Below are 27,992 nucleotides of genomic sequence, written 5' to 3' on the forward strand. Positions count from 1 at the left end.
ATGTGCAGCCGCCCTACATTCATTCCTATGGGACTGCGTGTCGTTTGGCTATTTTCGGAAGTCCCATTTTAATGAATAGGACGCGCACCTTACAGTTGCGGCCACTGCTCCATTCACTTCTATGCGGCTGACGGAAATGGCTGACCAGCCCTGGTCTATTCCGTCACTCCCATAGAAATGAATGTCCTCATTCTGCAGGTAAATGCCGCCACTGACGAACGCTTCCTTCCCCACAATCGGCCGCTCCTCGCAGCATCTAACGGAACAGTTTGGTACAGTGGCCACGACTACCTACCCCCAGGTACTGCCCTCACTATCTGTTCTGAGCCTGACTCTGCACCTAGAACTGCTACTCTGCCCCTGACACCCTCAGTTCCTCCCCCTCTGTATCTCTGACTCGCCCGCTTCCGTACATCCAGTAGGTTGATGGCAGGATGCGTTTGGCGCCATGTCTGCCACCCAGGTCACTGCTGTAGATGATCAGTCGCCGACCGCCTTCAAGATCTTTCTCTTCTGCTTTCAGGATCGAGCAGATGTCGACCTGGAGAAGATCAAGAGCGCCCTCATCCTGTGCTACGGTTACGTGGCGGTGCACGCCCCCATAGAGCTTGTGCTTCCTCGAGTTGAATCTGATATTTTGCGCAATGTCTTCCTTTACTTCCACACCAAGGTGAGGCGCTAGTTATGCCCAGTGCCCCTTGTGTCAGCCCAAAAGGCAGTGGGCACAGGGTAAATCCCTCCACCCTGTGTAGAGGTGCCCTTGATGTTCATATTAATGCCCATTCTGTGCCAGCCTCTACCAGAGCCCAGTATAAGGCCCTTGTGGGGTCTGCCCCTGCACACGTGGTATATTTGGTTCATGTTCTCCAAATCTGCCGAACCTAATTCTCTGTCCGTCTGATTTACCCCTCAGGTTCTGGGGATAAAGGTAGAGCCCAAGGTACAGTGTGTGGAGCTTTACTGCCCTCCTGCTTCCTGCCCTCTACTCTCTGCTACCTGCATGCTTACACCAGGAGGGGTGCCAGGGTGTCTGACGGAGGGGCCCACAACCCTATGGAACTTAGATTTGATGCTGGCCTCACCAGTAACAAGCCCAAATTAAGAGCAACAGGGGGAGGAGACCCTAGGTTAGGGTGTTGTTGTTGGGGGGCACCCTACATTTGGGTGTGGGTGGCAGGGGGGGATCCTAGAATGGGGCGTTGGCGGAGGGAGATCCTGGGTCGGGGTGTGGGTGGCGTGGCGGAGGGAGATCCTGGGTCGGGGTGTGGGTGGCGTGGTGGAGGGAGATCCTGGGTCGGGGTGTGGGTGGCGTGGTGGAGGGTGATCCTGGGTCGGGGTGTGGGTGGCGTGGTGGAGGGTGATCCTGGGTCGGGGTGTGGGTGGCGTGGTGGAGGGTGATCCTGGGTCGGGGTGTGGGTGGCGTGGTGGAGGGTGATCCTGGGTCGGGGTGTGGGTGGCGTGGTGGAGGGTGATCCTGGGTCGGGGTGTGGGTGGCGTGGTGGAGGGTGATCCTGGGTCGGGGTGTGGGTGGCGTGGTGGAGGGTGATCCTGGGTCGGGGTGTGGGTGGCGTGGTGGAGGGTGATCCTGGGTCGGGGTGTGGGTGGCGTGGTGGAGGGTGATCCTGGGTCGGGGTGTGGGTGGCAGGGGGGATCTTAGGTTTACAATGGGTGGGTCCTGGGTTGGAGTGTAGGTGGTAGATGGGTTCTCGGTCACTGGTGGGTGCAGCGGAGCTGTGTGCATTCTCTCAGGGTCCGTTTTATCTTGCGGAGTTTGGCTCCTGATGGCGGTAGTAACTCGTAGATCTTACTACTGATCTTTACTAACTCTTTCATGGTGACGGTTATGTAACTAACATGGCGGGTGGGAGGGTCTACGTGTTCCGCTATACCGCGCTCCTCTGCAACTTGGGGACGCTGGATGCCGTTACCGGGAGAGACTGGGACACATACAGGTGACGTATGAGATATATACAGTATATAGCGCCGATTATATACTGCTTCCCGAATCACTCCAATCGGCACCTCCAATCTGTGCATGTGTAATGGGGGGCGGGGACTGTGCTTATTATAATATTGCAGGGTGGGGGGTATTATCATTATAATACAGGGTGGGGGCAATCTCCTATTACAGCCAGGGGGTTGTTCACATTACAATATTACAAGTTGGGGCGGGGGTAATCTCATTATAATATTACAGGCGGGGGTAATCTCATTATAATATTACAGGTGGATGGCGGGAGTTATAGTGTTGTGTGTAATTCTGGAGATGATGAGGATGATTGTTCCTCACATGTTCAGTGCTTCTGTCTGAGTAATTTGCTGTCACATAAGGATGATGAGGATCCATCTGCTTTCTAGACTGCGAGCAACGCGCCGCAGGGGTCACCGTTGTGCAGTCAGGTGACCCTGCAGCACGGCGGGCGGCCACCCCAGTGCTGGATTCGTGCATCTGTCCTTCCTGCTCTGGGGGTCCGTGCGTTAGGGATGAGCTGACATCGCCTGTACGCTACCTTCTGATGGTTTCCTCTGTGGTGTTTTGTACCCAGGACTTGACCCTGAAGCTCTGCCTCATCCGCACCGTCTCCATGATCGGCTTGGCCATCTGCAGCAGCCCGCAGGCGGGGTTCTTCCACTTCAGCCGCAAGTCGGAACTGATCTCTCAGCTGGTGGTAAGTACGAGGCCCCGGCATCTGGAGATACACGTGAGGCCCCTGAGATGTGACATGTGTCCCCTCATGTCCTGCCAGGAGTTACTGAAGCTGGAGCCTGTGGACAGCCAGAAGTCTGCCCTGCGCCACCGTGCCCTCGCCGCCTGCTCCTACCTGGTGTATCCTGACTCGTGATGATGGGGTTAATGGTTTCCAGTAACACCCAGCAGATCACGGTATATGTATATAATGCAGTGACAGCGCTGCTGGTACAAGACATATGATAGAAGTGGCCCCTGTGCGTAGTATGGGGCCCCTGGAGTGGTTGCCTGCAGCTCAGGATAACGCCCCTTCTGTGATGTCATTAGTTGAAGGATTGCAGACTCTGTACAAGGGTCCTGGCCCTTCTAGGTGGGGTGGGATGTGTCCGGGGCCCCTGCTCCTCTGTGGTAGTTTCTTAATGCACTCCTCAGTAAGCTGGAGCCTCCCCTGAAGGATGCAGAGAAGACGGAGCTCGTCAGTACGGCACTGTCCACAGTCATCCCCCTCCCACCTGTCTCCATCGGCACCATGGGAGAACTGCACCAGGAGGTAAGAAGTACAGGGTGCCTCCTCTGCCGGAGCACAGTACCTGGGCTGGGAGGCTTTTTGGCAGGTGGGCCTGTCAGTCTTGGGTGCTGTACCTGGGCTTGGGGGGGGGGGGGCGCTACATGGCGCGTAGACCTGTCAGTCCTGGGTGAGGGTCCACGTGGCGGGTGGGCCAGTCTGTCCTGGGCTGGGGGGTCCACTTGGCGGGTGGGCCAGTCTGTCCTGGGCTGGGGGGTCCACGTGTGCGGGGTAGACCTGTCAGTCCTGGGCTGGGGGGTCCACTTGGCGGGTGGGCCAGTCTGTCCTGGGCTGGGGGTCCACGTGGCGGGTGGGCCAGTCTGTCCTGGGCTGGGGGTCCACGTGGCGGGTGGGCCAGTCAGTTGGTCCATGCCCTCTCCCTTTGTTTTGTAGATCCTGTATCGGGACACGTTGGATGCTTTGAAGGACTTGCTGAAAGGACTTCTCTGCTGGAACATAACACCTAACGGACTGGAGGAAATGTTTGGAGTAGGTGAAGGGGGGAGGGCTCAGGTTATTGGGCCTGGGGAGCATCTCATTGGGTTCTGTTTGTACTTTGCAGGTCCTGATCCCCTGGATCCGATCCAGTAAGGAGCATGAACGGGAGCGTGCCCTGGAGCTGAGCAGCGCCCTCCTTCACTTCTACCTACACAAGCTCAACGTCAATGTGAGGACCTCCTGCTGCAAAGATGACAGCTGTCCCCAGCAGCACAGAGGATTTCAGGAGAAACAGATTACTTCTGAAGACCCTGCTGTGATATCCCAACAGTCATTTCCTGAAATACTCTGTGCTGTTGGCGATCCTGGTCCTCTTCCCTGTAGATTAGCGGGTTGTGTCTCTGTATACCTCAAATCCTGCTCCTCTGTTCCTCCTCCTGCCGGTTGTGTCTCTGTATACCTCAGATCCTGCTCCTCTGTTCCTCCTCCTGCCGGTTGTGTCTCTGTATACCTCAGATCCTGCTCCTCTGTTCCTCCTCCTGCCAGTGCATCAGCCGGTTGTGTCTCTGTATACCTCAGATCCTGCTCCTCTGTTCCTTCTGCCAGTGGATCAGCCGGTTGTGTCTCTGTATACCTCAGATCCTGCTCCTCTGTTCCTCCTCCTGCCGGTTGTGTCTCTGTATACCTCAGATCCTGCTCCTCTGTTCCTTCTGCCAGTGGATCAGCCGGTTGTGTCTCTGTATACCTCAGATCCTGCTCCTCTGTTCCTTTGCTGCCAGTGGATCAGCCGGTTGTGTCTCTGTCTCTGTATACCCCAGATCCTGCTCCTCTGTTCCTCCTCCTGCCAGTGGATCAGCCGCTTGTGTCTCTGTCTCTGTATACCTCAGATCCTGCTCCTCTGTTCCTTCTGCCAGTGGATCAGCCGGTTGTGTCTCTGTCTCTGTATACCTCAGATCCTGCTCCTCTGTTCCTTCTGCCAGTGGATCAGCCGGTTGTGTCTCTGTATACCCCAGATCCTGCTCCTCTGTTCCTCCTCCTGCCAGTGGATCAGCCGGTTGTGTCTGTGTACCTGAGAATATGATTTTTGGATTGGGGGGGGGGGTGCAGCTTGTGTTGTAGTTGTGCAGAGCTCTTGGTAATGACACTGATTGTGGGATGTTTGGGGTTGTAGTCTTCTTGTGCTGACGTTCTCCTTTGCTTGCAGTGTGTGATGACCTTCCATAACCTGGGGCTTCTGATCGGTAGGTTGTCCCCTCGCTGCTCGGACTCTCTCGCCTCCATACGGCAGCACACCCTGGACTGCATCTACTACCTGCTGTACATCCAGCTGCGCTATGAAGGTGAGCGCCGCCGCACTGATCCCCCTCCTTCCCCGCTGCCGCCGCACTGATCCCCCTCCTTCCCCGCTGCCGCCGCACTGATCCCCCTCCTCCCCGCTGCCGCCGCACTGATGCCCCTCCTCCCCGCCGCACTGATGCCCCTCCTCCCCGCTGCCGCCGCACTGATGCCCCTCCTTCCCCGCTGCCGCCGCACTGATGCCCCTCCTTCCCCCCTGATGCCCCTCCTTCCCCGCTGCCGCCGCCCTGATGCCCCTCCTCCCCGCTGCCGCCGCCCTGATGCCCCTCCTCCCCGCTGCCGCCGATGGCTTCCTCACCCGTTGTCCCTCCAACAGCTCCTTTGCCTCACATCCCCCGCTCTTTCACCTCTTCTCTGCAGACGCCATCTTGTATCTTTGGGTCTCTTCTTTTCTCCTTCTGACTTCCAGGTTTTGCTCCCGATCATAAAGATGAACAAGTAGAGAAGCTGCAGACTCTTCGGGGCGGCCTTCTGAACCCCGACTCCAGTGTCCTGTTCCACACTTGCTTTGACATCGCAATGGTAAGAATCTACTGCACCCAGCTGGGTCAGCAGAGTTGTCTCGTTATCGTTAGAGGGCAGGGTCAGCAGAGTCGTCTCGTTATCGTTAGAGGGCAGGGTCAGCAGAGTCGTCTCGTTATCGTTAGAGGGCAGGGTCAGCAGAGTCGTCTCGTTATCGCTAGAGGGCAGGGTCAGCACAGTCGTCTCGTTATCGTTAGAGGGCAGGGTCAGCACAGTCGTATCGTTATCGTTAGAGGGCAGGGTCAGCACAGTCGTCTCGTTATCGTTAGAGGGCAGGGTCAGCACAGTCGTCTCGTTATCGTTAGAGGGCAGGGTCAGCAGAGTCGTCTCGTTAGAGGGCAGGGTCAGCACAGTCGTCTCGTTATCGTTAGAGGGCAGGGTCAGCACAGTCGTCTCGTTATCGTTAGAGGGCAGGGTCAGCAGAGTCGTCTCGTTATCGTTAGAGGGCAGGGTCAGCACAGTCGTCTCGTTATCGTTAGAGGGCAGGGTCAGCACAGTCGTCTCGTTATCGTTAGAGGGCAGGGTCAGCACAGTCGTCTCGTTATCGTTAGAGGGCAGGGTCAGCACAGTCGTCTCGTTATCGTTAGAGGGCAGGGTCAGCACAGTCGTCTCGTTATCGTTAGAGGGCAGGGTCAGCACAGTCGTATCGTTAGAGGGCAGGGTCAGCACAGTCGTATCGTTAGAGGGCAGGGTCAGCAGAGTCGTCTCGTTATCGTTAGAGGGCAGGGTCAGCACAGTCGTCTCGTTATCGTTAGAGGGCAGGGTCAGCAGAGTCGTCTCGTTATCGTTAGAGGGCAGGGTCAGCAGAGTCGTCTCGTTATCGTTAGAGGGCAGGGTCAGCACAGTCGTCTCGTTATCGTTAGAGGGCAGGGTCAGCACAGTCGTCTCGTTATCGTTAGAGGGCAGGGTCAGCACAGTCGTCTCGTTATCGTTAGAGGGCAGGGTCAGCACAGTCGTCTCGTTATCGTTAGAGGGCAGGGTCAGCACAGTCGTCTCGTTATCGTTAGAGGGCAGGGTCAGCACAGTCGTCTCGTTATCGTTAGAGGGCAGGGTCAGCACAGTCGTCTCGTTATCGTTAGAGGGCAGGGTCAGCACAGTCGTCTCGTTATCGTTAGAGGGCAGGGTCAGCACAGTCGTCTCGTTATCGCTAGAGGGCAGGGTCAGCAGAGTCGTCTCGTTGTCGTTAGAGGGCAGGGTCAGCAGAGTCGTCTCGTTATCGTTAGAGGGCAGGGTCAGCAGAGTCGTCTCGTTATCGCTAGAGGGCAGGGTCAGCACAGTCGTCTCGTTATCGTTAGAGGGCAGGGCCAGCAGAGTCGTCTCGTTATCGCTAGAGGGCAGGGTCAGCAGAGTCGTATCGTTAGAGGGCAGGGTCAGCACAGTCGTATCGTTAGAGGGCAGGGTCAGCACAGTCGTCTCTTTGCCGATAAAGGGTGGGGTCAGTCTTTTTGCTATCTTTACAGCACAGGGTCAGCACAGTCGTCTCGTTATCGTTAGAGGGCAGGCTCAGCACAGGGAGGTGTCTCCAGTATGGCCACCTTCAGGAAAGCTGTCGCTGGGGGAGTTGAGCTCTCGGGTTCTGTGTCGGAGAGGTTTGTCATGTCTGTGATTTGCCTCCTCAGATCATCGGGAAGCGCCTCCCCCCTGAGCAGCTCACCAGCCTCCTCTTCATCACCTTCGAGGGGCTCTCCGATTCTGATGCTAATTGCTCCAGAGCCGCCAGTGTGATGATCAATTCTCTACTGAAGGATCGAGGAACCGTCTTGCTGTCTAAGGTCGGAGCAGTGCCCCCCTGAGCTCGCCCCACTCGGGCCAGGCAGGTGGGGGGTCAGGCTGAGTCTGCACTTGTCTCTTCCCAGGTCCCAGAGATAATTCTTCGAGTTAAGGAACAGCTGGAGGAGACCTCGGAGGAGCATGTGAGGAAGGCGGCGGTACAGACCATGTATATCCTGGCCACGCAGCATGTGAAGGCCGTGGTGTCTAGCTTACTGTCCAGTCCTGTGCCCTATGACAGGTAATGGCCTCCGTGGTCTGTCCTCCACCCAAGGGGTGCCCCCAGATAGTCGGTGTCCCCCCACCCACCTCCACTGATCCCTCTTATACTACTCATTATCATTTCTGGGTACTACTACCCCCACTCTGCTCCTCCCTCTCTCTTGCAGTGATATGTGCACGCTGTGGGGGGCGCTGTCCTCTGATCCTCCGCTCACGTCTGAGGTACTGAATCTTCTTCTGGAGAAGATGACGGGTGACGTCCCCTACAAGGAGTGTAAGACGTCTTTGCTGAGCTCCGCCTCCAGTCGGATGGCCACCCTCCTGCCTCTGACTGTAAGTAGATCACGTGACCGCGCCAGCGCTGCCGTATCCCGGCCCCGGATTAGCAGTGCGGTATTTACAGTCATGCAGATATTCAGAAGGCGGTTCTGCACCCGCTTTGTACACATCTCGTATGTAGAGCGACGTTGGCCTGTTCCCTGTCTCCTACTGCTCTGCTTGTGTCGGTCTGCACTGCTGTATTCGAATTGTATTCCATTTACCCAGAAATCACAGGGTGTGAGCAGGGGGTCATGGGATGGGTGTGTAACCCCAGTGGTGTTGCTGGGGGCAGTTGGGGTATAGGTCATCCTCGCCCCAGGGGTCGGCGGTCCGGGACCAGTATTTCCATAGCATGGTTGCCTGCCCGCCCTCCCTGGCGCTCTCATCTGGCCGGCCGGCCTGCACAGGAGCTTTATTCCAGACGCGGCAGCTGTAAGACATCTTCATTTCCTCCTGGTGGGGGGAGGGGCGCGGGGGGAGTCTGGAGAGACGCTCTGCACCCGCTGCTTTCTCCCCCATTCCAGCTAATCCCTGTCTGTATACATATACCCCCTCACCCGTCCAGGTGCTCGCCTGCACCAGCCCTGAGGTCAGGACAGGGACGTAGACAGCGGGCCGTGTGTCCGGGTCACAGGGGGCGCTAATAGCCGCGTCTTTCCTGGCAGCAAGAATCATCTCTAGTAATTTATTATTTTTTAACCTGTTTTTATTGAGTTTTTAAAGTATAAAAAGGTCACGCCATAAAACGAACCCTCCCCGCACCCACAGTGTCCCTCAGACTTTATGCCGTCCGGCTCCTAAAGATTGTCCCGACCCCGTCTAGGGGCCGCCTTCCTCAGACACTGCGGTCCTCACCTTCCTCCTCCAACAATCCCATGGCTTTGATAATGTAGTAAGTGAACCCCCCCCCCCCCCCACCGATACCAGGTGAGCAGTCACTGCTGCGTGTTCGGGGAAGTAGGTCGAGTCCTGCTCCGACCCTCGGCACCGGCAGATCCCGTACAGATCTGGAAGACCAACCGGCGGTCTACGTAGACCCTCACAGGATCACGGCTTGTATTTGACTGGCCTCCGGTTCTGTGCACCTAGGACGTTGGCCATCAGATGGAACCCGCATCCTAAAGAGTAGCTGATGAGTTCTGTAGACCCTGCAACGCCGCACCAATGGATGGAGGGGGGGTACAGATTGCCACTGAGCTGAAGTCGGGGGCCCCACATCCACCTCCCATTTCTCCCTGAGTCCAAGTGTCGGATCTCCCATTAGTCTCCACACACATGGGATAGGCGGTACGCTACATTGCGCTGCCCAAGGCAACAACGCTGATTTGGACTAATTAATAAATGTGTCGGTGCTCGGTAAGGACTCCAAACATAAGCAAATCATCAGCATAGAAAGCCGCCCGCTCCCATATTTAACCCCCGTAATTCTAGGCCAGTTCCTCATAATGGCGGCTAACGGTTCTACCGCAAATGGGGACAGCGGACGCCCTGCCTAGACCGCGCTCCAGGTGAAAGCTGCTACCGCTTATTCTGGCCTTTTGGATTAACGTACAATAGCTGGATGCACGCAACGTACTCCGGGCCGAACCCCGTTCTCTTCAGGACGGCCACGGGGACCCCCGCTCTACACTGCCAAAGAAAGAAGCGGAGCCGCCTGGAGATGAGTCGCCATCGACTTTGCTGGCATAAAGCCTGACTGATCCGAGGTGATCGCCGTCGCCAACCTCCGCGCCAAAACCTTTGCTGAAATATATTTATATCCGAAGAGAGAAGATTCGGACGGGTTTGAGCCTTATCCAGATCGGGCAGCTTAACTGAGGGCGGGAACCAACTCTTCATATAACGCCATAGGCGGCCCGCCAGCGCCTTCAGTACACATACTGCTCCCTGCCGCCTGCAATTCTTCCAAAGCAGAATAGTGAGTGCAGGATGTAACTCAGGATCAGTACAGGATAAGTAATGTATGTACACAGTGACTGCACCAGCAGAATAGTGAGTGCAGCTCTGGAGTATAATGCAGGATGTAACTCAGGATCAGTACAGGATAAGTAATGTATGTACACAGTGACTGCACCAGCAGAATAGTGAGTGCAGCTCTGGAGTATAATACAGGATGTAACTCAGGATCAGTACAGGATAAGTAATGTATGTACACAGTGACTGCACCAGCAGAATAGTGAGTGCAGCTCTGGAGTATAATACAGGATGTAACTCAGGATCAGCACAGGATAAGTAATGTATGTACACAGTGACTGCACCAGCAGAATAGTGAGTGCAGCTCTGGAGTATAATACAGGATGTAACTCAGGATCAGTACAGGATAAGTAATGTATGTACACAGTGACTGCACCAGCAGAATAGTGAGTGCAGCTCTGGAGTATAATACAGGATGTAACTGAGGATCAGTACAGGATAAGTAATGTATGTACACAGTGACTGCACCAGCAGAATAGTGAGTGCAGCTCTGGAGTATAATACAGGATGTAACTGAGGATCAGTACAGGATAAGTAATGTATGTACACAGTGACTGCACCAGCAGAATAGTGAGTGCAGCTCTGGAGTATAATACAGGATGTAACTCAGGATCAGTACAGGATAAGTAATGTATGTACACAGTGACTGCACCAGCAGAATAGTGAGTGCAGCTCTGGAGTATAATACAGGATGTAACTCAGGATCAGCACAGGATAAGTAATGTATGTACACAGTGACTGCACCAGCAGAATAGTGAGTGCAGCTCTGGAGTATAATACAGGATGTAACTCAGGGTCAGTACAGGATAAGTAATGTATGTACACAGTGACTGCACCAGCAGAATAGTGAGTGCAGCTCTGGAGTATAATACAGGATGTAACTCAGGATCAGTACAGGATAAGTAATGTATGTACACAGTGACTGCACCAGCAGAATAGTGAGTGCAGCTCTGGAGTATAATACAGGATGTAACTGAGGATCAGTACAGGATAAGTAATGTATGTACACAGTGACTGCACCAGCAGAATAGTGAGTGCAGCTCTGGAGTATAATACAGGATGTAACTCAGGATCAGTACAGGATAAGTAATGTATGTACACAGTGACTGCACCAGCAGAATAGTGAGTGCAGCTCTGGAGTATAATACAGGATGTAACTCAGGATCAGCACAGGATAAGTAATGTATGTACACAGTGACTGCACCAGCAGAATAGTGAGTGCAGCTCTGGAGTATAATACAGGATGTAACTGAGGATCAGTACAGGATAAGTAATGTATGTACACAGTGACTGCACCAGCAGAATAGTGAGTGCAGCTCTGGAGTATAATACAGGATGTAACTCAGGATCAGTACAGGATAAGTAATGTATGTACACAGTGACTGCACCAGCAGAATAGTGAGTGCAGCTCTGGAGTATAATACAGGATGTAACTCAGGATCAGCACAGGATAAGTAATGTATGTACACAGTGACTGCACCAGCAGAATAGTGAGTGCAGCTCTGGAGTATAATACAGGATGTAACTCAGGATCAGTACAGGATAAGTAATGTATGTACACAGTGACTGCACCAGCAGAATAGTGAGTGCAGCTCTGGAGTATAATACAGGATGTAACTGAGGATCAGTACAGGATAAGTAATGTATGTACACAGTGACTGCACCAGCAGAATAGTGAGTGCAGCTCTGGAGTATAATACAGGATGTAACTGAGGATCAGTACAGGATAAGTAATGTATGTACACAGTGACTGCACCAGCAGAATAGTGAGTGCAGCTCTGGAGTATAATACAGGATGTAACTGCTTCTTCTGGAATCCTTTTTTCTCCAGTGTCCCTACTCTTCTTGGTGGGCCGTTTGGGGTCATGTGTGGACTACTGATTGAGTGAGGTCCTGTCTTCAGCTATAGGTTGTGTGGGAGCAGAAGGGGTTAATGCAGGCGGTGAGTGGAGGGTCTTGCACACAGCTGTGAGTGGGAGTGAGTCCTGTGAAACACGAGCCGGCAGTAAAGTGTTTATCCTGTCAGAGGAGTCCAGCTCGTCTTCTGCTGGTTCCGGACGTCTCCTGTCAGGGCTTATCCCCCCCCCCCCTCTAACGCTGCGCCGGTCTCTGTGCGGGGTGTAAATTCCGGCAGCGTTGTCTGGACTCTGGGACGGCTGGTGACAGCCACCCAGCTTTCCTACAAGAGATGTCTGGGGTTATGAGAGAGTTGTCTCTGGTGCCTCACGCCTCTGTTCTCTTCCAGGCCACTTGTGCTCTCCGTGAGGTGCTGTCCCAGCCAAAGTCGTCCCCCGCTGTCCAGGAGCTCTACCCCCAGCTCTTTGTGGCACTGCTCCTGCAGGTGAGCTGTATGGTGGGCGTCCAGCTGCCCAAGAGCCTCGGACCAGCCAAAGACAGGAAGAGTCAGAGCAGCAGGAACCTGGACCCATGCAGGTATGGTGCCCACCGGCCCAGCTCCTTATGGCTGCCCGTAGTCCAGAGGTTAGAGCGCTCCACCGAGGGGTTAATAAGACTCCTGCCTGGTACAGGCGATCAGCTGGGGGGTGGGGGGTCACTCAATCTCCCCACACTCCCCCCAAATATTTAGTGCACTGCAACACCCCTGTACATCCAGTGCCCTTTACACGCCCCCTCCTCCATACATCTAGTGCCATGGGGAGTGTACAGGGAATCAGTGGAGAAGTCTCCTCTGTATAACCCACTGTCCACCGGATGTGCACACAGTGGTGGGGGGCATAAACTTCATAGGGGCTGCACAGGTCACTCTGAATGTCTGTCATGGGGAGCCGCAGGAGGCGGACACTTTATTTATTATTCCCATTTAGGGGGAACTCGCACAAATATTCACTTTGCAGATCGGCTGTGACCCATTCGTTTCAAGGGTATTGACGGAACACTGTGTAGAGCTGACATATTCCACAGCGCTGTACAGACATTCTCATCCCTTATATATCACTGACATATTCCACAGCGCTGTACAGACATTCTCATCACTTATATATCCCTGACATATTCCACAGCTCTGTACAGACATTCTCATCCCTTATATATCACTGACATATTCCACAGCGCTGTACAGACATTCTCATCACTTATATATCCCTGACATATTCCACAGCTCTGTACAGACATTCTCATCCCTTATATATCACTGACATATTCCACAGCGCTGTACAGACATTCTCATCACTTATATATCCCTGACATATTCCACAGCGCTGTACAGACATTCTCATCCCTTATATATCACTGACATATTCCACAGCTCTGTACAGACATTCTCATCCCTTATATATCACTGACATATTCCACAGCGCTGTACAGACATTCTCATCCCTTATATATCACTGACATATTCCACAGCACTGTACAGACATTCTCATCACTTATATATCACTGACATATTCCACAGCGCTGTACAGACATTCTCATCACTTATATATCACTGACATATTCCAAATTACTGTACAGACATTCTCATCACTTATATATCCCTGACATATTCCACAGCGCTGTACAGACATTCTCATCTCTTATATATCACTGACATATTCCACAGCTCTGTACAGACATTCTCATCCCTTATATATCACTGACATATTCCACAGCGCTGTACAGACATTCTCATCACTTATATATCCCTGACATATTCCACAGCTCTGTACAGATATTCTCATCACTTATATATCGCTGACATATTCCACAGCGCTGTACAGACATTCTCATCACTGATATATCACTGACATATTCCACAGCGCTGTACAGACATACTCATCACTTATATATCACTGACATATTCCACAGCGCTGTCCAGACATTCTCATCACTTATATATCACTGACATATTCCACAGCGCTGTACAGACATTCTTATCACTTATATATCGCTGACATATTCCACAGCGCTGTACAGACATTCTCATCCCTTATATATCGCTGACATATTCCCCAGCGCTGTACAGACATTCTCATCCCTTATATATCACTGACATATTCCACAGCTCTGTACAGATATTCTCATCACTTATATATCACTGACATATTCCACAGCGCTGTACAGACATTCTCATCACTTATATATCACTGACATATTCCACAGCGCTGTACAGACATTCTCATCACTTATATATCACTGACATATTCCACAGCGCTGTACAGACATTCTCATCACTTATATATCACTGACATATTCCACAGCGCTGTACAGACATTCTCATCCCTTATATATCGCTGACATATTCCCCAGCGCTGTACAGACATTCTCATCCCTTATATATCACTGACATATTCCACAGCGCTGTACAGACATTCTCATCACTTCTATATCACTGACATATTCCACAGCGCTGTACAGACATTCTCATCACTTATATATCCCTGACATATTCCACAGCTCTGTACAGATATTCTCATCACTTATATATCACTGCCATATTCCACAGCGCTGTACAGACATTCTCATCCCTTATATATCACTGACATATTCCACAGCGCTGTACAGACATTCTCATCACTTATATATCACTGACATATTCCACAGCGCTGTACAGACATTCTCATCCCTTATATAGCACTGACATATTCCACAGCGCTGTACAGACATTCTCATCCCTTATATATCACTGACATATTCCACAGCGCTGTACAGACATTCTCATCACTTATATATCACTGACATATTCCACAGCGCTGTACAGACATTCTCATCCCTTATATAGCACTGACATATTCCACAGCGCTGTACAGACATTCTCATCCCTTATATATCACTGACATATTCCACAGCGCTGTACAGACATTCTCATCACTTATATATCACTGACATATTCCACAGCGCTGTACAGACATTCTCATCCCTTATATATCACTGACATATTCCACAGCGCTGTACAGACATTCTCATCACTTCTATATCACTGACATATTCCACAGCGCTGTACAGACATTCTCATCACTTCTATATCACTGACATATTCCACAGCGCTGTACAGACATTCTCATCCCTTATATATCACTGACATATTCCACAGCGCTGTACAGACATTCTCATCACTTATATATCCCTGACATATTCCACAGCTCTGTACAGATATTCTCATCACTTATATATCGCTGACATATTCCACAGCGCTGTACAGACATTCTCATCACTGATATATCGCTGACATATTCCACAGCGCTGTACAGACATTCTCATCACTTATATATCACTGACATATTCCACAGAGCTGTACAGACATTCTCATCACTGATATATCGCTGACATATTCCACAGCGCTGTACAGACATTCTCATCACTTATATATCACTGACATATTCCACAGCGCTGTACAGACATTCTCATCACTTATATATCACTGACATATTCCACAGCGCTGTACAGACATTCTCATCACTTATATATCACTGACATATTCCACAGCGCTGTACAGACATTCTCATCACTTATATATCACTGACATATTCCACAGCGCTGTACAGACATTCTCATCCCTTATATATCACTGACATATTCCACAGCGCTGTACAGACATTCTCATCCCTTATATATCACTGACATATTCCACAGCGCTGTACAGACATTCTCATCACTTATATATCACTGACATATTCCACAGCGCTGTACAGACATTCTCATCACTGATATATCACTGACATATTCCACAGCGCTGTACAGACATTCTCATCACTTATATATCACTGACATATTCCACAGCGCTGTACAGACATTCTCATCACTTATATATCACTGACATATTCCACAGCGCTGTACAGACATTCTCATCCCTTATATATCACTGACATATTCCACAGCGCTGTACAGACATTCTCATCCCTTATATATCACTGACATATTCCACAGCGCTGTACAGACATTCTCATCACTTATATATCACTGACATATTCCACAGCGCTGTACAGACATTCTCATCACTGATATATCGCTGACATATTCCACAGCGCTGTACAGACATTCTCATCACTTATATAGAGCTGAGGCGTGTGGGAGGAAACCTACGCAAATAAGGTTAAAACATGCAAACCCCATGCAGATGGTGACTTTTTTTTGTCAGATTTGAACCCAGGACCCCAGCGCTGCAAAGGCGTAGTCCTCATCACTGGGCCACCACCCTGGGGTAATAACGGACTGCAGAGACTCCCACCATCCCTGAGAGGGGGGTGTCACTGTGGACTCTATACAGGAGGCGGGGATATCTGTAGTGTCGGCCATGGTGGTTGTCATCCAGACACAGATATACAGTACAGACCAAAAGTCAGGACGCACCTTCTTCTCATTCAAAGAGTTTTCTGTATTTTCATGACTATGACAATTGTAGATTCGCACTGAAGGCATCAAAACTATGAATTAACACATGTGGAATTATATACATAACAGAAAGTGCGAAACAACTGAAAATATGTCATATTCTAGGTTCTTCACAGTAGCCACCTTTTGCTTTGATTACTGCTTTGCACACTCTTGGCATTCTCTTGATGAGCTCCAGAGGTAGTCACCTGAAATGGTCTTCACTTCACAGGTGCGCCCTGTCAGGTTTAACCACTTCAGCCCCGCTAGCTAAAACCCCCTTAATGACCAGACCACTTTTTACACTTCTGCACTACACTACTTTCACCGTTTCTCGCTCGGTCATGCAACTTGCCACCCAAATTAATTTTTCCTCCTTTTCTTCTCACTAATAGAGCTTTCATTTGGTGGTATTTCATTGCTGCTGACATTTTTACTTTTTTTGTTATTAATCGAAATTTAACGATTTTTTTGCAAAAAATGACATTTTTCACTTTCAGTTGTAAAATTTTGCAAAAAAACGACATCCATATATAAATTTTTAACTAAATTTATAGTTCTACATGTCTTTGATAAAAAAAAATGTTTGGGTAAAAAAAAATGGTTTGGGTAAAAGTTATAGCGTTTACAAACTATGGTACAAAAATGTGAATTTCCACTTTTTGAAACAGCTCTGACTTTCTGAGCACCTGTCATGTTTCCTGAGGTTCTACAATGCCCAGACAGTAGAAACACCCCACAAATGACCCCATTTCGGAAAGTAGACACCCTAAGGTATTCACTGATGGGCAAAGTGAGTTCATACAACTTTTTATTTTTGTCACAAGTTAGCGGAAAATGATTTTATTTTTTATTTTATTTTTTTCTTACAAAGTCTCATATTCCACTAACTTGTCACAAAAAATAAAAAATTCTAGGAACTAGCCATGCCCCTCACGGAACACCCTGGCGTGTCTTCTTTCCAAAATGGGGTCACTTGTGGGGTAGTTATACTGCCCTGGCATTCTAGAGGCCCATATGCGTGAGAAGAAGTTTGCAATCAAAATCTGTGAAAAATGGCCGGTGAAATCCGAAAGGTGCTCTTTGGAATATGTGCCCCTTTGCCCACCTAGGCTGCAAAAAAGTGTCACACATCTGGTATCGCCGTACTCGGGAGAAGTTGGGGAATGTGTTTTGGGGTGTCATTTTACATATACCCATGCTGGGTGAGAAAAATATCTTGGCAAAAGACAACTTTTCCAATTTTTTTATACAAAGTTGGCATTTGACCAAGATATTTCTCTCACCCAGCATGGGTATATGTAAAATGACACCCCAAAACACATTCCCCAACTTCTCCTGAGTACGGCGATACCACATGTGTGACACTTTTTTGCAGCCTAGATGCGCAAAGCGGCCCAAATTCCAAAGTGCACCTTTCGGGTTTCACCGGTCATTTTTTACAGATTTTGATTGCAAACTTCTTCTCACGCATATGGGCCTCTAGAATGCCAGGGCAGTATAACTACCCCACAAGTGACCCCATTTTGGAAAGAAGACACGCCAGGGTGTTCCGTGAGGGGCATGGCGAGTTCCTAGAATTTTTTATTTTTTTTTGTCACAAGTTAGTGGAATATGAGAGTTTGTAAGAAAAAAAAAAAATTATTCATCATTTTCCACTAACTTGTGACAAAAAAAAAAAAATTCTAGGAACTCTCCATGCCCCTCACGGAATACCTTGGGGTGTCTTCTTCCCAAAATGGGGTCACTTGTGGGTAGTTATACTGCCCTGGCATTCTAGGGGCCCTAATGTGTGGTAAGTAGTTTGAAATCAAAGAACACCCCAAGGTATTCAATGAGGGGCATGGCGAGTTCATAGAAATCTTTTTTTTTTTTGGGCACAAGTTAGCGGAAATAGATTTTTTTTTTTTTTTCTCAGTCTCCCTTTCCGCTAACTTGGGACAAAAATTAAAATCTTTCATGGACTCAATATGCCCCTCACGGAATACCTTGGGGTGTCTTCTTTCCGAAATGGGGTCACATGTGGGGTATTTATACTGCCCTGGCATTTTAGGGGCCCTAAAGCGTGAGAAGAAGTCTGGAATATAAATGTCTAAAAAAAAAATGTTACGCATTTGGATTCCGTGAGGGGTACGGCGAGTTCATGGGAGATTTTATTTTTTGACACAAGTTAGTGGAATATGAGACTTTGTTTTTGTTTTTTTTTTTGTTTTTTTTCTTACTAAGTCTCATATTCCACTAACTTGTGTAAAAAAAAAAAAAATCTCACATGAACTCGCCGTACCCCTCACGGAATCCAAATGCGTAACATTTTTTTTAGACATTTGTATTCCAGACTTCTTCTCACGCTTTAGGGCCCCTAAAATGCCAGGGCAGTATAAATACCCCACATGTGACCCCGTTTCGGAAAGAAGACACCCCAAGGGATTCCGTGAGGGGCATATTGAGTCCATGAAAGATTGAAATTTTTGTCTCAAGTTAGCGGAAAGGGAGACTGTGAGAAAAAACAAAAAAAAAATTAAAAAAATCTATTTCCGCTAACTTGGGCCAAAAAAATGTCTGAATGGAGCCTTACAGGGGGGTGATCAATGACAGGGGGGTGATCAGGGAGTCTATATGCGGTGATCACCCCCTTGTCATTGATCACCCCCTGTAAGGCTTTATTCAGACGTCCGTATGTGTTTTGCGGATCCGATCCATGTATCCGTGGATCCGTAAAAATCATACGGACCTCTGAATAGAGGGTGATCAGGGAGTCTATATGGGGTGATCAGGGGTTCATAAGGGGTTAATAAGTGACAGGGGGGGGGGTGTAGTGTAGTGTAGTGGTGTTTGGTGCGACTTTACTGAGCTGCCTGTGTCCTCTGGTGGTCGATCCAAGCAAAAGGGACACCAGAGGACCAGGTAGCAGGTATATCAGACGCTGTTATCAAAATAGCGTCTAATATACCTGTTAGGGGTTAAAAAAATCACATCTCCAGCCTGCCAGCGAGCTATCGCCGCTGGCAGGCTGGAGATCCACTAGTTTACCTTCCGTTCCTGTGAACGCGCGCGCCTGTGTGCGCGCGTTCACAGGAAGTCTCGGCTATCGCGAGATGACGCACGGATGCGTCCAGGAGGAATGAATAAACCGCCTCCAGGACGCATCCGTGCGTTAGGCGGTTAATAAGTGGGATTTCTTGCCTTATAAATGGGGTTGGGACCATCAGTTGCGTTGTGGAGAAGTCAGGTGGATGCACAGCTGATAGTCCTACTGAATAGACTGTAGAATTTGTATTATGGCAAGAAAAAAGCAGCTAAGTAAAGAAAAACGAAGTGACCATCATTACTGTAAGAAATGAAGGTCAGCCAGTCCTGAAAAATTGGGAAAACTTTGAAAGTGTCCCCAAGTGCAGTCACAAAAACCATCAAGCGCTACAAAGAAACTGGCTCACATGCGGACCGCCCCAGGAAAGGAAGACCAAGAGTCACCTCTGCTGCGGAGGAGAAGTTCATCCGAGTCACCAGCCTCAGAAATCGCAGGTTAACAGCAGCTCAGATTAGAGACCAGGTCAATGCCACCCAGAGTTCTAGCAGCAGACACATCTCTAGAACAACTGTTAAGAGGAGACTGTGTGAATCAGGCCTTCATGGTAGAAGATCTGCTAGGAGACCACTGCTAAGGACAGGCAACAAGCAGAAGAGACTTGTTTGGGCTAAAGAACACAAGGAATGGACATTAGACCAGTGGAATTCTGTGCTTTGGTCTGATGAGTCCAAGTTTGAGATCTTTGGTTCCAACCACCGTGTCTTTGTGCGACGCAGAAAAGGTGACCGGATGGACTCTACATGCCTGGTTCCCACCATGAAGCATGGAGGAGGAGGTGTGATGGTGTGGGGGTGCTTTGCTGGTGACACTGTTGGGGATTTATTCAGAATTGAAGGCATACTGAACCAGCATGGCTACCACAGCATCTTGCAGCGGCATGCTATTCCATCCGGTTTGCGTTTAGTTGGACCATCATTTATTTTTCAACAGGACAATGACCCCGAACACGCGTCCAGGCTGGGTAAGGGCTATCTGACCATGAAGGAGAGTGATGGGGTGCTGCGCCAGATGACCTGGCCTCCACAGTCACTGGACCTGAACCCAATAGAGATGGTTTGGGGTGAGCTGGACCGCAGAGTGAAGGCAAAAGGGCCAACAAGTGCTAAGCATCTCTGGGAACTCCTTCAAGACTGTTGGAAGACCATTTCAGGTGACTACCTCTGGAAGCTCATCAAGAGAATGCCAAGAGTGTGCAAAGCAGTAATCAAAGCAAAAGGTGGCTACTGTGAAGAACCTAGAATGTGACATATTTTCAGTTGTTTCGCACTTTCTGTTATGTATATAATTCCACATGTGATAATTCATAGTTTTGATGCCTTCAGTGCGAATCTACAATTGTCATAGTCATGAAAATAAAGAAAACTCTGTGAATGAGAAGGTGCGTCCAAACTTTTGGTCTGTACTGTATGTAAATAGGAATGTCTGTAAGACGTTGAGGTCTCCTCTCGGGACGTGTCCCCTTTATTTTACCATTGGCTTTGTGTCTCCAATTTCGTGACCCCCGGCTGCCCGCTCCCCCACTGATCCATGTTCTCTTCTCCCAGCTCTGCGGTGGAGGCTCTGTACTTCATGCTGGTTCAGGGAGGCAGTGAGGCTGTAGCTCTGAGTGTGGCAGCTGATGGAGGCTGGGAGAAGATGAAAAAAGAGGAGACTCATCACATGGGAGTGACGTCACTAAGCAGGTGAGGGAGTCCCACATACACCACCCCGTTATCCTCCACCAGCAGCAGGTAAGGAACCCCCCCATCGGTCACCCTCCTATCTTCGCATTGGTCAACTCGTTATCCTCCACCAGCAGCAGGTAAGGAACACCCCCATCGGTCACCCTGTTATCCTCCACCAGCGGCAGGTAAGAACCCCACACACACGCACACCGGTCACCCTGTTATCCCCATTGGAGTGTGGCAGTGGGTTGTGCATGTGTTCTCTGCTGAGGACACCCTCCTTACCCCCCCCCCCCCATGTAGTATTTGGCCACCATTATTATAAACCCCCTTCTCTTCCCGCAGCTCCATGGTGCGATACGCCGCACCCAAACTACCAGACATCATAAAGAAACTGCAGTCCGCTCAGAGCAGTGCATTTGACAGCCAGCGAGTCACTGCCACCGCCTTCCTCGCCCAGGTTAGGAGACATCTACACCCGGTTTACTTCAGATTTACTTCAGGCCACAGTTTTAGGTTATAGCTGCTCGGTGAGGACCCATGCACTATGTATGGTGCCCCCTCATCATGTATGGGCATCATGTCTTGGCATGTGCTGGTTGGATGTGGTCTCTTGAGTCAGAGCTTGGAGTGTGCTTGTTCTGTTTGGTCTCTTGGGTCGGGGCTTCGCTTGTGCTGGCTGGATTTGGTCTCTTGGCTCACTGCTTGGCGTCTACTGGTTTGATGTGGTCTCTTGGGTCGGAGCTTGGCATCTACTGGTTGGATGTGGTGTCTTGGGTCAGAGCTTGGCATGTGCTGGTTCTGTTTGGTCTCTTGGGTCACGGCTTGGCACGTGCTGGTTGGATGTTGGTCTCTTGGGTCACGGCTTGGCACGTGCTGGTTGGACGTGGTCTCTTGGGGGTCACGGCTTGGCATGTGCTGGTTCTTTATGATCTCTTTGGTCATGGCTTGGTGTGTGCTGGTTGTATGCAGCTTGCTGTGTCTCAGGTCTGTGAGGGACACATTGGAGAGGTGATGGAGTCTGGCATTGTATACAGGTTTATACAGCAGCACGTATGGAGCCGTGTCCCCGTCCTCTGTAATTTTCACCGCAGTCTGGAAGTTTCCAGCATAACAAATGTCTTGCATCACCGCTGAGCGAGGGTCTGGCAGGACGTCCAGGGTTATGGAAAAATCCATCATCTGCTCCTCAGCTCTCCCTGGACTGTGATTCGGCCACTGCTCCTGCATCCTGGAAGCTGAGCCTGTAACACGAGCAGCTGAGGCAGCTCTGTGGTGGAGGAGCGAGCCGGCCTGGCACCTCGCCTCATCTATCATTCATACTAAAGATGTTAAATAAAAGGTGCGAGACACAAGCGCTCCCCCTGGGATGACGTGGTGCAGCGTGGACGTCTGCTTGTTGTGCTTCACACCTCACCACGATCAGAATGGACAATAAGGGACACGTAAAACCTGGGCTAATAACATACGACACAATCCCGGCACAGCTGCATGGAGGAGGCACCAGATTGTATCCAGGTCATGGATGTGCTCCGGATAGGATGAGGCTTTTACCTGCCGCTGATGTCTGGGTGTCATTGGGGTGTTACAACCTCGTGTAGAGGAGAGTAGTCCGCCAGCGGCAGGAGGGGATATGTAGAGCACCTTCTGCACTGCCATCTGTGTGTTTCATAGTGTCTGTCCTGTGTATGACGTGTCTCATGGTGTCCCTGCTGCGTGTGTCACGTGTCTCATGGTGTCCCTCCTGCGTGTGTCACGTGTCTCATGGTGTCCCTCCTGCGTGTGTCACGTGTCTCATGGTGTCCCTCCTGCGTGTGTCGTGTCTCATGGTGTCCCTCCTCGTGTGTCACGTGTCCCTCCTGCGTGTGTGAGACGTGTCCTCATGGCGTCCCTCGTGTGTGTCTCATGGTGTCCCTCCTGTCCTTGTGGTGTCCCTCCTATGTGTGTGTCACGTGTCTCATGGTGTCCCTCCTGCGTGTGTCACGTGTCCTCATGGTGTCCCTCCTGCGTGTGTCACGCGTCCTCATGGCGTCCCTCCTGCGTGTGTCTCATGGTGTCCCTCCTGCGTGTGTCACGTGTCTCATGGTGTCCCTCCTGCGTGTGTCACGTGTCTCATGGTGTCCCTCCTGCGTGTGTCACGTGTCCTCATGGTGTCCCTCCTGCGTGTGTCACGTGTCCTCATGGTGTCCCTCCTGCGTGTGTCGCGTGTCCTCATGGTGTCCCTTCTGTGTGCAGCTCCTGCAGAGTAGTGAGCTCAGTGACCTCATCTTTCTGGAGCCGCTGATGGACAGCATGACCAGCCGACTGAAGGACAGCAGTGTCACCGTGCGCATGCTTGCCATCCGTGGCTTGGGGAACATTGCAAGCGGACATCCTGAGAAGGTGAAGACCCTGTGGTTCAGGGGGAGGGTGGGGGGAGTAGTGGTAATTCTTACTCTATGTATCCACTTTATTACAGGTACGAAAACATGGATCCCACCTGCTGACTGCCATGATGAACGCCATGGATGACAGAGAAGACCCTGACCATATAGTGACCCAGGAGGCCATGTCCAACATGTCTCTTCTGCTACCCCATGTGCAAGAGAAAGACCTGCACTCTCTTCTCGTTCACACCGCCATCCGCATCAGACCCTTCTTCGACCACGTGAGTAACAGGCGGCCAGAAGCGCTGCCCTAGTGGGAGGTTTACAGGAGCTTGATGACCCCTAGGTGTCTGCTGGGAAGGTATGGAGAGCGTCGGTGGTGCAGGGTCCCATCATGGAGAGCTACTGTTACTGGGGCCTCTAGTGTCTGTGGCGCCCATGTTTGCTTAGCCTGTGTGGTTACTGTGGCCCAGCTTCACGGCTTTGGCTGTCTTTTAGGAGAGGGAAGAATTGCGCACATCTTCCATTATCCTGTTTGGCAATCTCACGAAGTTCAGCTCCGGTGGCGGGGAAGAGACGCTGTTCGAGCAGATCCTGAACGGTTTAGTGACGTTACTCCTACATCTGCAAGATCCAAAACCAGATGTGGTGAAGGTGAACATGGCGCAACGTTGAGGGAGGGGCCACCCATTCTCCACCATGTTGTCATCTACACGTGTCCGTTCTCCTGTGTTGCAGGCCTGTAAGTTTGCTCTGCAGATGTGCGCCCCAAGTCTGAACAACCAGGGTCTGGCGGACATGTTCACCTCGCATCTGCACCCCGACAGAGGACTGCACTATGGGGAGTTCATAAACATCGTCTGCAAAAACCTGGTGAGGCGCTGGCCAGTGAGCGCACAGAGATGGCAATGTCTCAGGTCTGAGGAGTGTCGGTGAAGGCGGAATGCTCTGCAGATAATGGGAGTGATCTACTTGCTGGACTCTCAGGAGTGCAGTGTGACATTAACCTGTCTGTTTTCCAGCTGCAGGGCTATCCTGACATGGTCCCTCGTCTCATCCAGACCAACATCTCCTACTTCAAGAGCATCTGGTCGGATCTACGAGCAGCCGCCCCGTTATTCATCGGTATCTTATTTTGTTATATAAAGGGGTCAGCTCCACCCACTGCAGGGCGACGCAGGCGGAAACAAGAGATTGCCCCCTCCCACTGCTGCAGGGCGGCGCAGGCTGAAACCAGAGACTGCCCCTCCCACTGCAGGGTGACATGAATTTTATGTATTGTGTTTTGTCTCTGCAGGGTTCTTGGTGTTGCACATGCAGCCGGATCAGTGCAGAATGGTTGATTTAGATCATCTGGTGACATGTAAGTTCCTGTCAGGTGGATGATGAGTGTAATATCCAGTAAAATTGTCTTAAGCGCCTTCCTAATGTGAACAATATGTTATACTCTCTGCCTGTCTGCGCTGGACCTGCCTCTGCCTTGTGTCCTCCCTGCCTGTCTGCACTGCCTTGTGTCCTCCCTGCCTGGCTGCACTGCCTTGTGTCCTCCCTGCCTGGCTGCACTGGGCCTGCCTCTGGCTTGTGTCCTCCCTGCCTGGCTGTACTGGAACCTCCTCTGGCTTGTGTCCTCCCTGGCTGTACTGGAACCTCCTCTGGCTTGTGTCCTCCCTGCCTGGCTGCACTGGGCCTGCCTCTGGCTTGTGTCCTCCCTGCCTGGCTGTACTGGAACCTCCTCTGGCTTGTGTCCTCCCTGGCTGTACTGGAACCTCCTCTGGCTTGTGTCCTCCCTGCCTGGCTGCACTGGGCCTGCCTCTGGCTTGTGTCCTCCCTGCCTGGCTGTACTGGAACCTCCTCTGGCTTGTGTCCTCCCTGGCTGTACTGGAACCTCCTCTGGCTTGTGTCCTCCCTGCCTGGCTGCACTGTTTCCTCCTTGTCTGTCTGCACTGGGTCTGCCTCTGGCTTGTGTCCTCCCTGCCTGGCTGGCTGCACGGCCTTGTGTCCTCCCTCGGCCTTGTGTCCTCCCTGCCTGGCTGCACTGGGCCTGCCTCGGCCTTGTGTTGCTGCACTGCCTTGTGTCCTCCCTGCCTGGCTGCACTGGAACCTCCTCTGACGTGTGTCCTCCCTGCCTGGCTGCTCGGCCTTGTGTCCTCCCTGCCTGGCTGCTGGGCCTTGTGTCCTCCCTGCCTGGCTGCACTGGGCCTGCCTCGGCCTTGTGTCCTCCCTGCCTGGCTGCTCGGCCTTGTGTCCTCCCTTCCTGGCTGCTCGGCCTTGTGTCCTCCCTTCCTGGCTGCACTGGAACCTCCTCTGGCTTGTGTCCTCCCTGCCTGGCTGCACTGCCTTGTGTCCTCCCTGCCTGGCTGCACTGGATCCTCCTCTGACTTGTGTCCTCCCTGCCTGGCTGCTCGGCCTTGTGTCCTCCTATCCTGGCTGCACTGCCTTGTGTCCTCCCTCGGCCTTGTGTCCTCCCTGCCTGGCTGCTCGGCCTTGTGTCCTCCCTGCCTGGCTGCTCGGCCTTGTGTCCTCCCTCGGCCTTGTGTCCTCCCTTCCTGGCTGCTCGGCCTTGTGTCCTCCCTTCCTGGCTGCACTGGAACCTCCTCTGGCTTGTGTCCTCCCTGCCTGGCTGCACTGCCTTGTGTCCTCCCTGCCTGGCTGCACTGGATCCTCCTCTGACTTGTGTCCTCCCTGCCTGGCTGCTCGGCCTTGTGTCCTCCTATCCTGGCTGCACTGCCTTGTGTCCTCCCTCGGCCTTGTGTCCTCCCTGCCTGGCTGCTCGGCCTTGTGTCCTCCCTGCCTGGCTGCTCGGCCTTGTGTCCTCCCTGCCTGGCTGCTCGGCCTTGTGTCCTCCCTGCCTGGCTGCTCGGCCTTGTGTCCTCCCTGTCTCTGACACAGGACTGTGCCACACAGCTGGTAAATTATTAAATATGGGGTCTGTACAGCAGGGGGACTTACAGGGTTTGGCTCAGAGTAGATTCCATACAATACTAACTACTCACGAATTTCCAGCAGTGACTTGTAACCCCTGTTGGGGGCGCTGCTCTGTCAGGTCCCTCATCTGTACTTTACCTAATGAAGTTTTCGGGGTCGGTGCAGGATTTGTGGGTAACTGCAGGCTCTGAAGCGTCATCCTTCATCTTTATGGCCTGTGTCTGATTACCGGGACCGCTGCTGTTTTCCTTCCTGTATTGCTGCGATCAGCTGAGCCGCTTCCAGGATAAGGAGATTTACAGCTGTGTAACCTGCTCCTGTGTCCCCCGGGAGCCCCTCACTCTGACTGTGGGGGCAGGAGGAAGCACAGTGATCTCATTAGGCCGTCTGTCCCGCTAACGTGCAGACGGATCTCGGAGAGCTTCCCATAGGGTCCCGTGTAAACAGCTACTGGAAGTAAGGCTGCCCAGTGCGAGCGAGCCGGGCCCCGCGCCAGGGACAGAGTGTGGAGGGGTGTAAGAGGAGAGACGGGCGGAGCGCTGCAGCCGGCCAAGTCCTAACACAAAGGGAGGAAAAATAAGGAGACTCTATAGGTGATGGGATGTGTATACTGCAGAGAAGCACGGCGCTCTCCGGAGACCCAGTGCTCTACCTTTATTAACCCTTTATTCTCGTGCTGTCTGACCTGATTGGCTCTGGTCTATTGGGGACCACAAAAAATAAACAAATCCTGGTTTTCAACTGAAACCTTATGAGGAAGATGGTCAATCGCTGGTCACTGACCCCCATTCATAAGGGGGTCACATGATGACCTGAGGGTCTACTCCTCGTCAGTGTTCACTGGCAGGATGTAGATGGTGCGTTGGACCAGCTCTCCATGATAATGTCACCTCCTCTTTCTCCAGCTCTCATGGTCTTGTTGAAGGATCCGGTCCCGTCTGTGCGTATTAAAGCGTCTGAGACCATGGGCCGATTGGTCAAGTTTGCCTGATGTTGGAAGACAGAACTACAACACCCATGATCCAAGCGGCTCCTCTGCGATGAGGGCTGATCTTCATTCTAGCACATTCCGAGCTTCCCTCGTGTCACCAGCATGTGATGTCCCGCGTCTCGTCTGCCTTCTCTTCCTGGATCTGCTCACATTGACTTGAGGTCGTTCCTGAAGACCAGAAGCCTTGTCGGCCATGATGGCTACAGACTTGCTGCAATAAAGACTTTGTGGGCTGCAAGTCGTGATCGTTGGGCCCCTGTGCCCTCCTTGTTTTATGTAGGTTCCTCGTCTGTGGTGGGGGGGTGTGTGTATATTTGGCTACGTCCATGTTTCTGTATATTTCAGAATGATGGGGCTTTTCTATTGTGTTGGAAGCATCAGAAAATATGACTATTATTTTCACTATGTTGCTGAGTTGTGTATTAAGCTCGGGCGCAGGGTCTACGGCCGCGGCTGCTCCGTCGTGTGAAGGTGGAATTTCAAATGTCCCCTATCGTCAGGAGACGTGTAAGTATCAGACATGCCAAATATTATTATTATAGCGTTATGGAGGAGACCCGCCTGGATGGGATGCAACACCGTTCACAGAGCGATGATGGGTGCCGTCTTCTCATTCAGAATAAACAACTCTTTACACTATGGCAGCCGGCCTCCTCCGTGTCTGGCATATGGAAGGCTGTGAGGGTGCAGAAATCCAGCCAGAGTTCACCCTCCGCAGAAGTCTCCTCCACTCTGCTGGTAACATGACTACGCATTGCCTGCAGCGCGCACGCCCAGGTGGTCGCATCCTTAGGT

At 51.4% G+C, this 27,992-nt stretch overlaps 1 protein-coding gene across 1 annotated transcript; it reads left to right on the plus strand.

The window, feature by feature from the left end:
- Window positions 1–448: 448 nt before the first annotated feature.
- Window positions 449–27,603, plus strand: MROH1 (maestro heat like repeat family member 1). Its single transcript, XM_044273202.1, has 22 exons — window positions 449–670; window positions 914–940; window positions 2,547–2,669; window positions 2,748–2,827; window positions 3,122–3,239; window positions 3,648–3,743; window positions 3,817–3,921; window positions 4,897–5,032; window positions 5,458–5,570; window positions 7,190–7,342; window positions 7,427–7,581; window positions 7,730–7,895; window positions 12,103–12,290; window positions 20,796–20,933; window positions 21,261–21,375; window positions 23,151–23,297; window positions 23,374–23,562; window positions 23,780–23,935; window positions 24,020–24,154; window positions 24,304–24,406; window positions 24,579–24,644; window positions 27,112–27,603. The coding sequence occupies exons 1-22, from the start codon at window positions 449–451 to the stop codon at window positions 27,195–27,197; spliced, it is 2,817 nt and encodes a 938-aa protein (XP_044129137.1). The 3' UTR covers window positions 27,198–27,603.
- Window positions 27,604–27,992: the final 389 nt, after the last annotated feature.

Source organism: Bufo gargarizans, unplaced genomic scaffold (assembly GCF_014858855.1).
Source record: "Bufo gargarizans isolate SCDJY-AF-19 unplaced genomic scaffold, ASM1485885v1 fragScaff_scaffold_474_pilon, whole genome shotgun sequence".
NCBI classification, from domain to species: domain Eukaryota; kingdom Metazoa; phylum Chordata; class Amphibia; order Anura; family Bufonidae; genus Bufo; species Bufo gargarizans.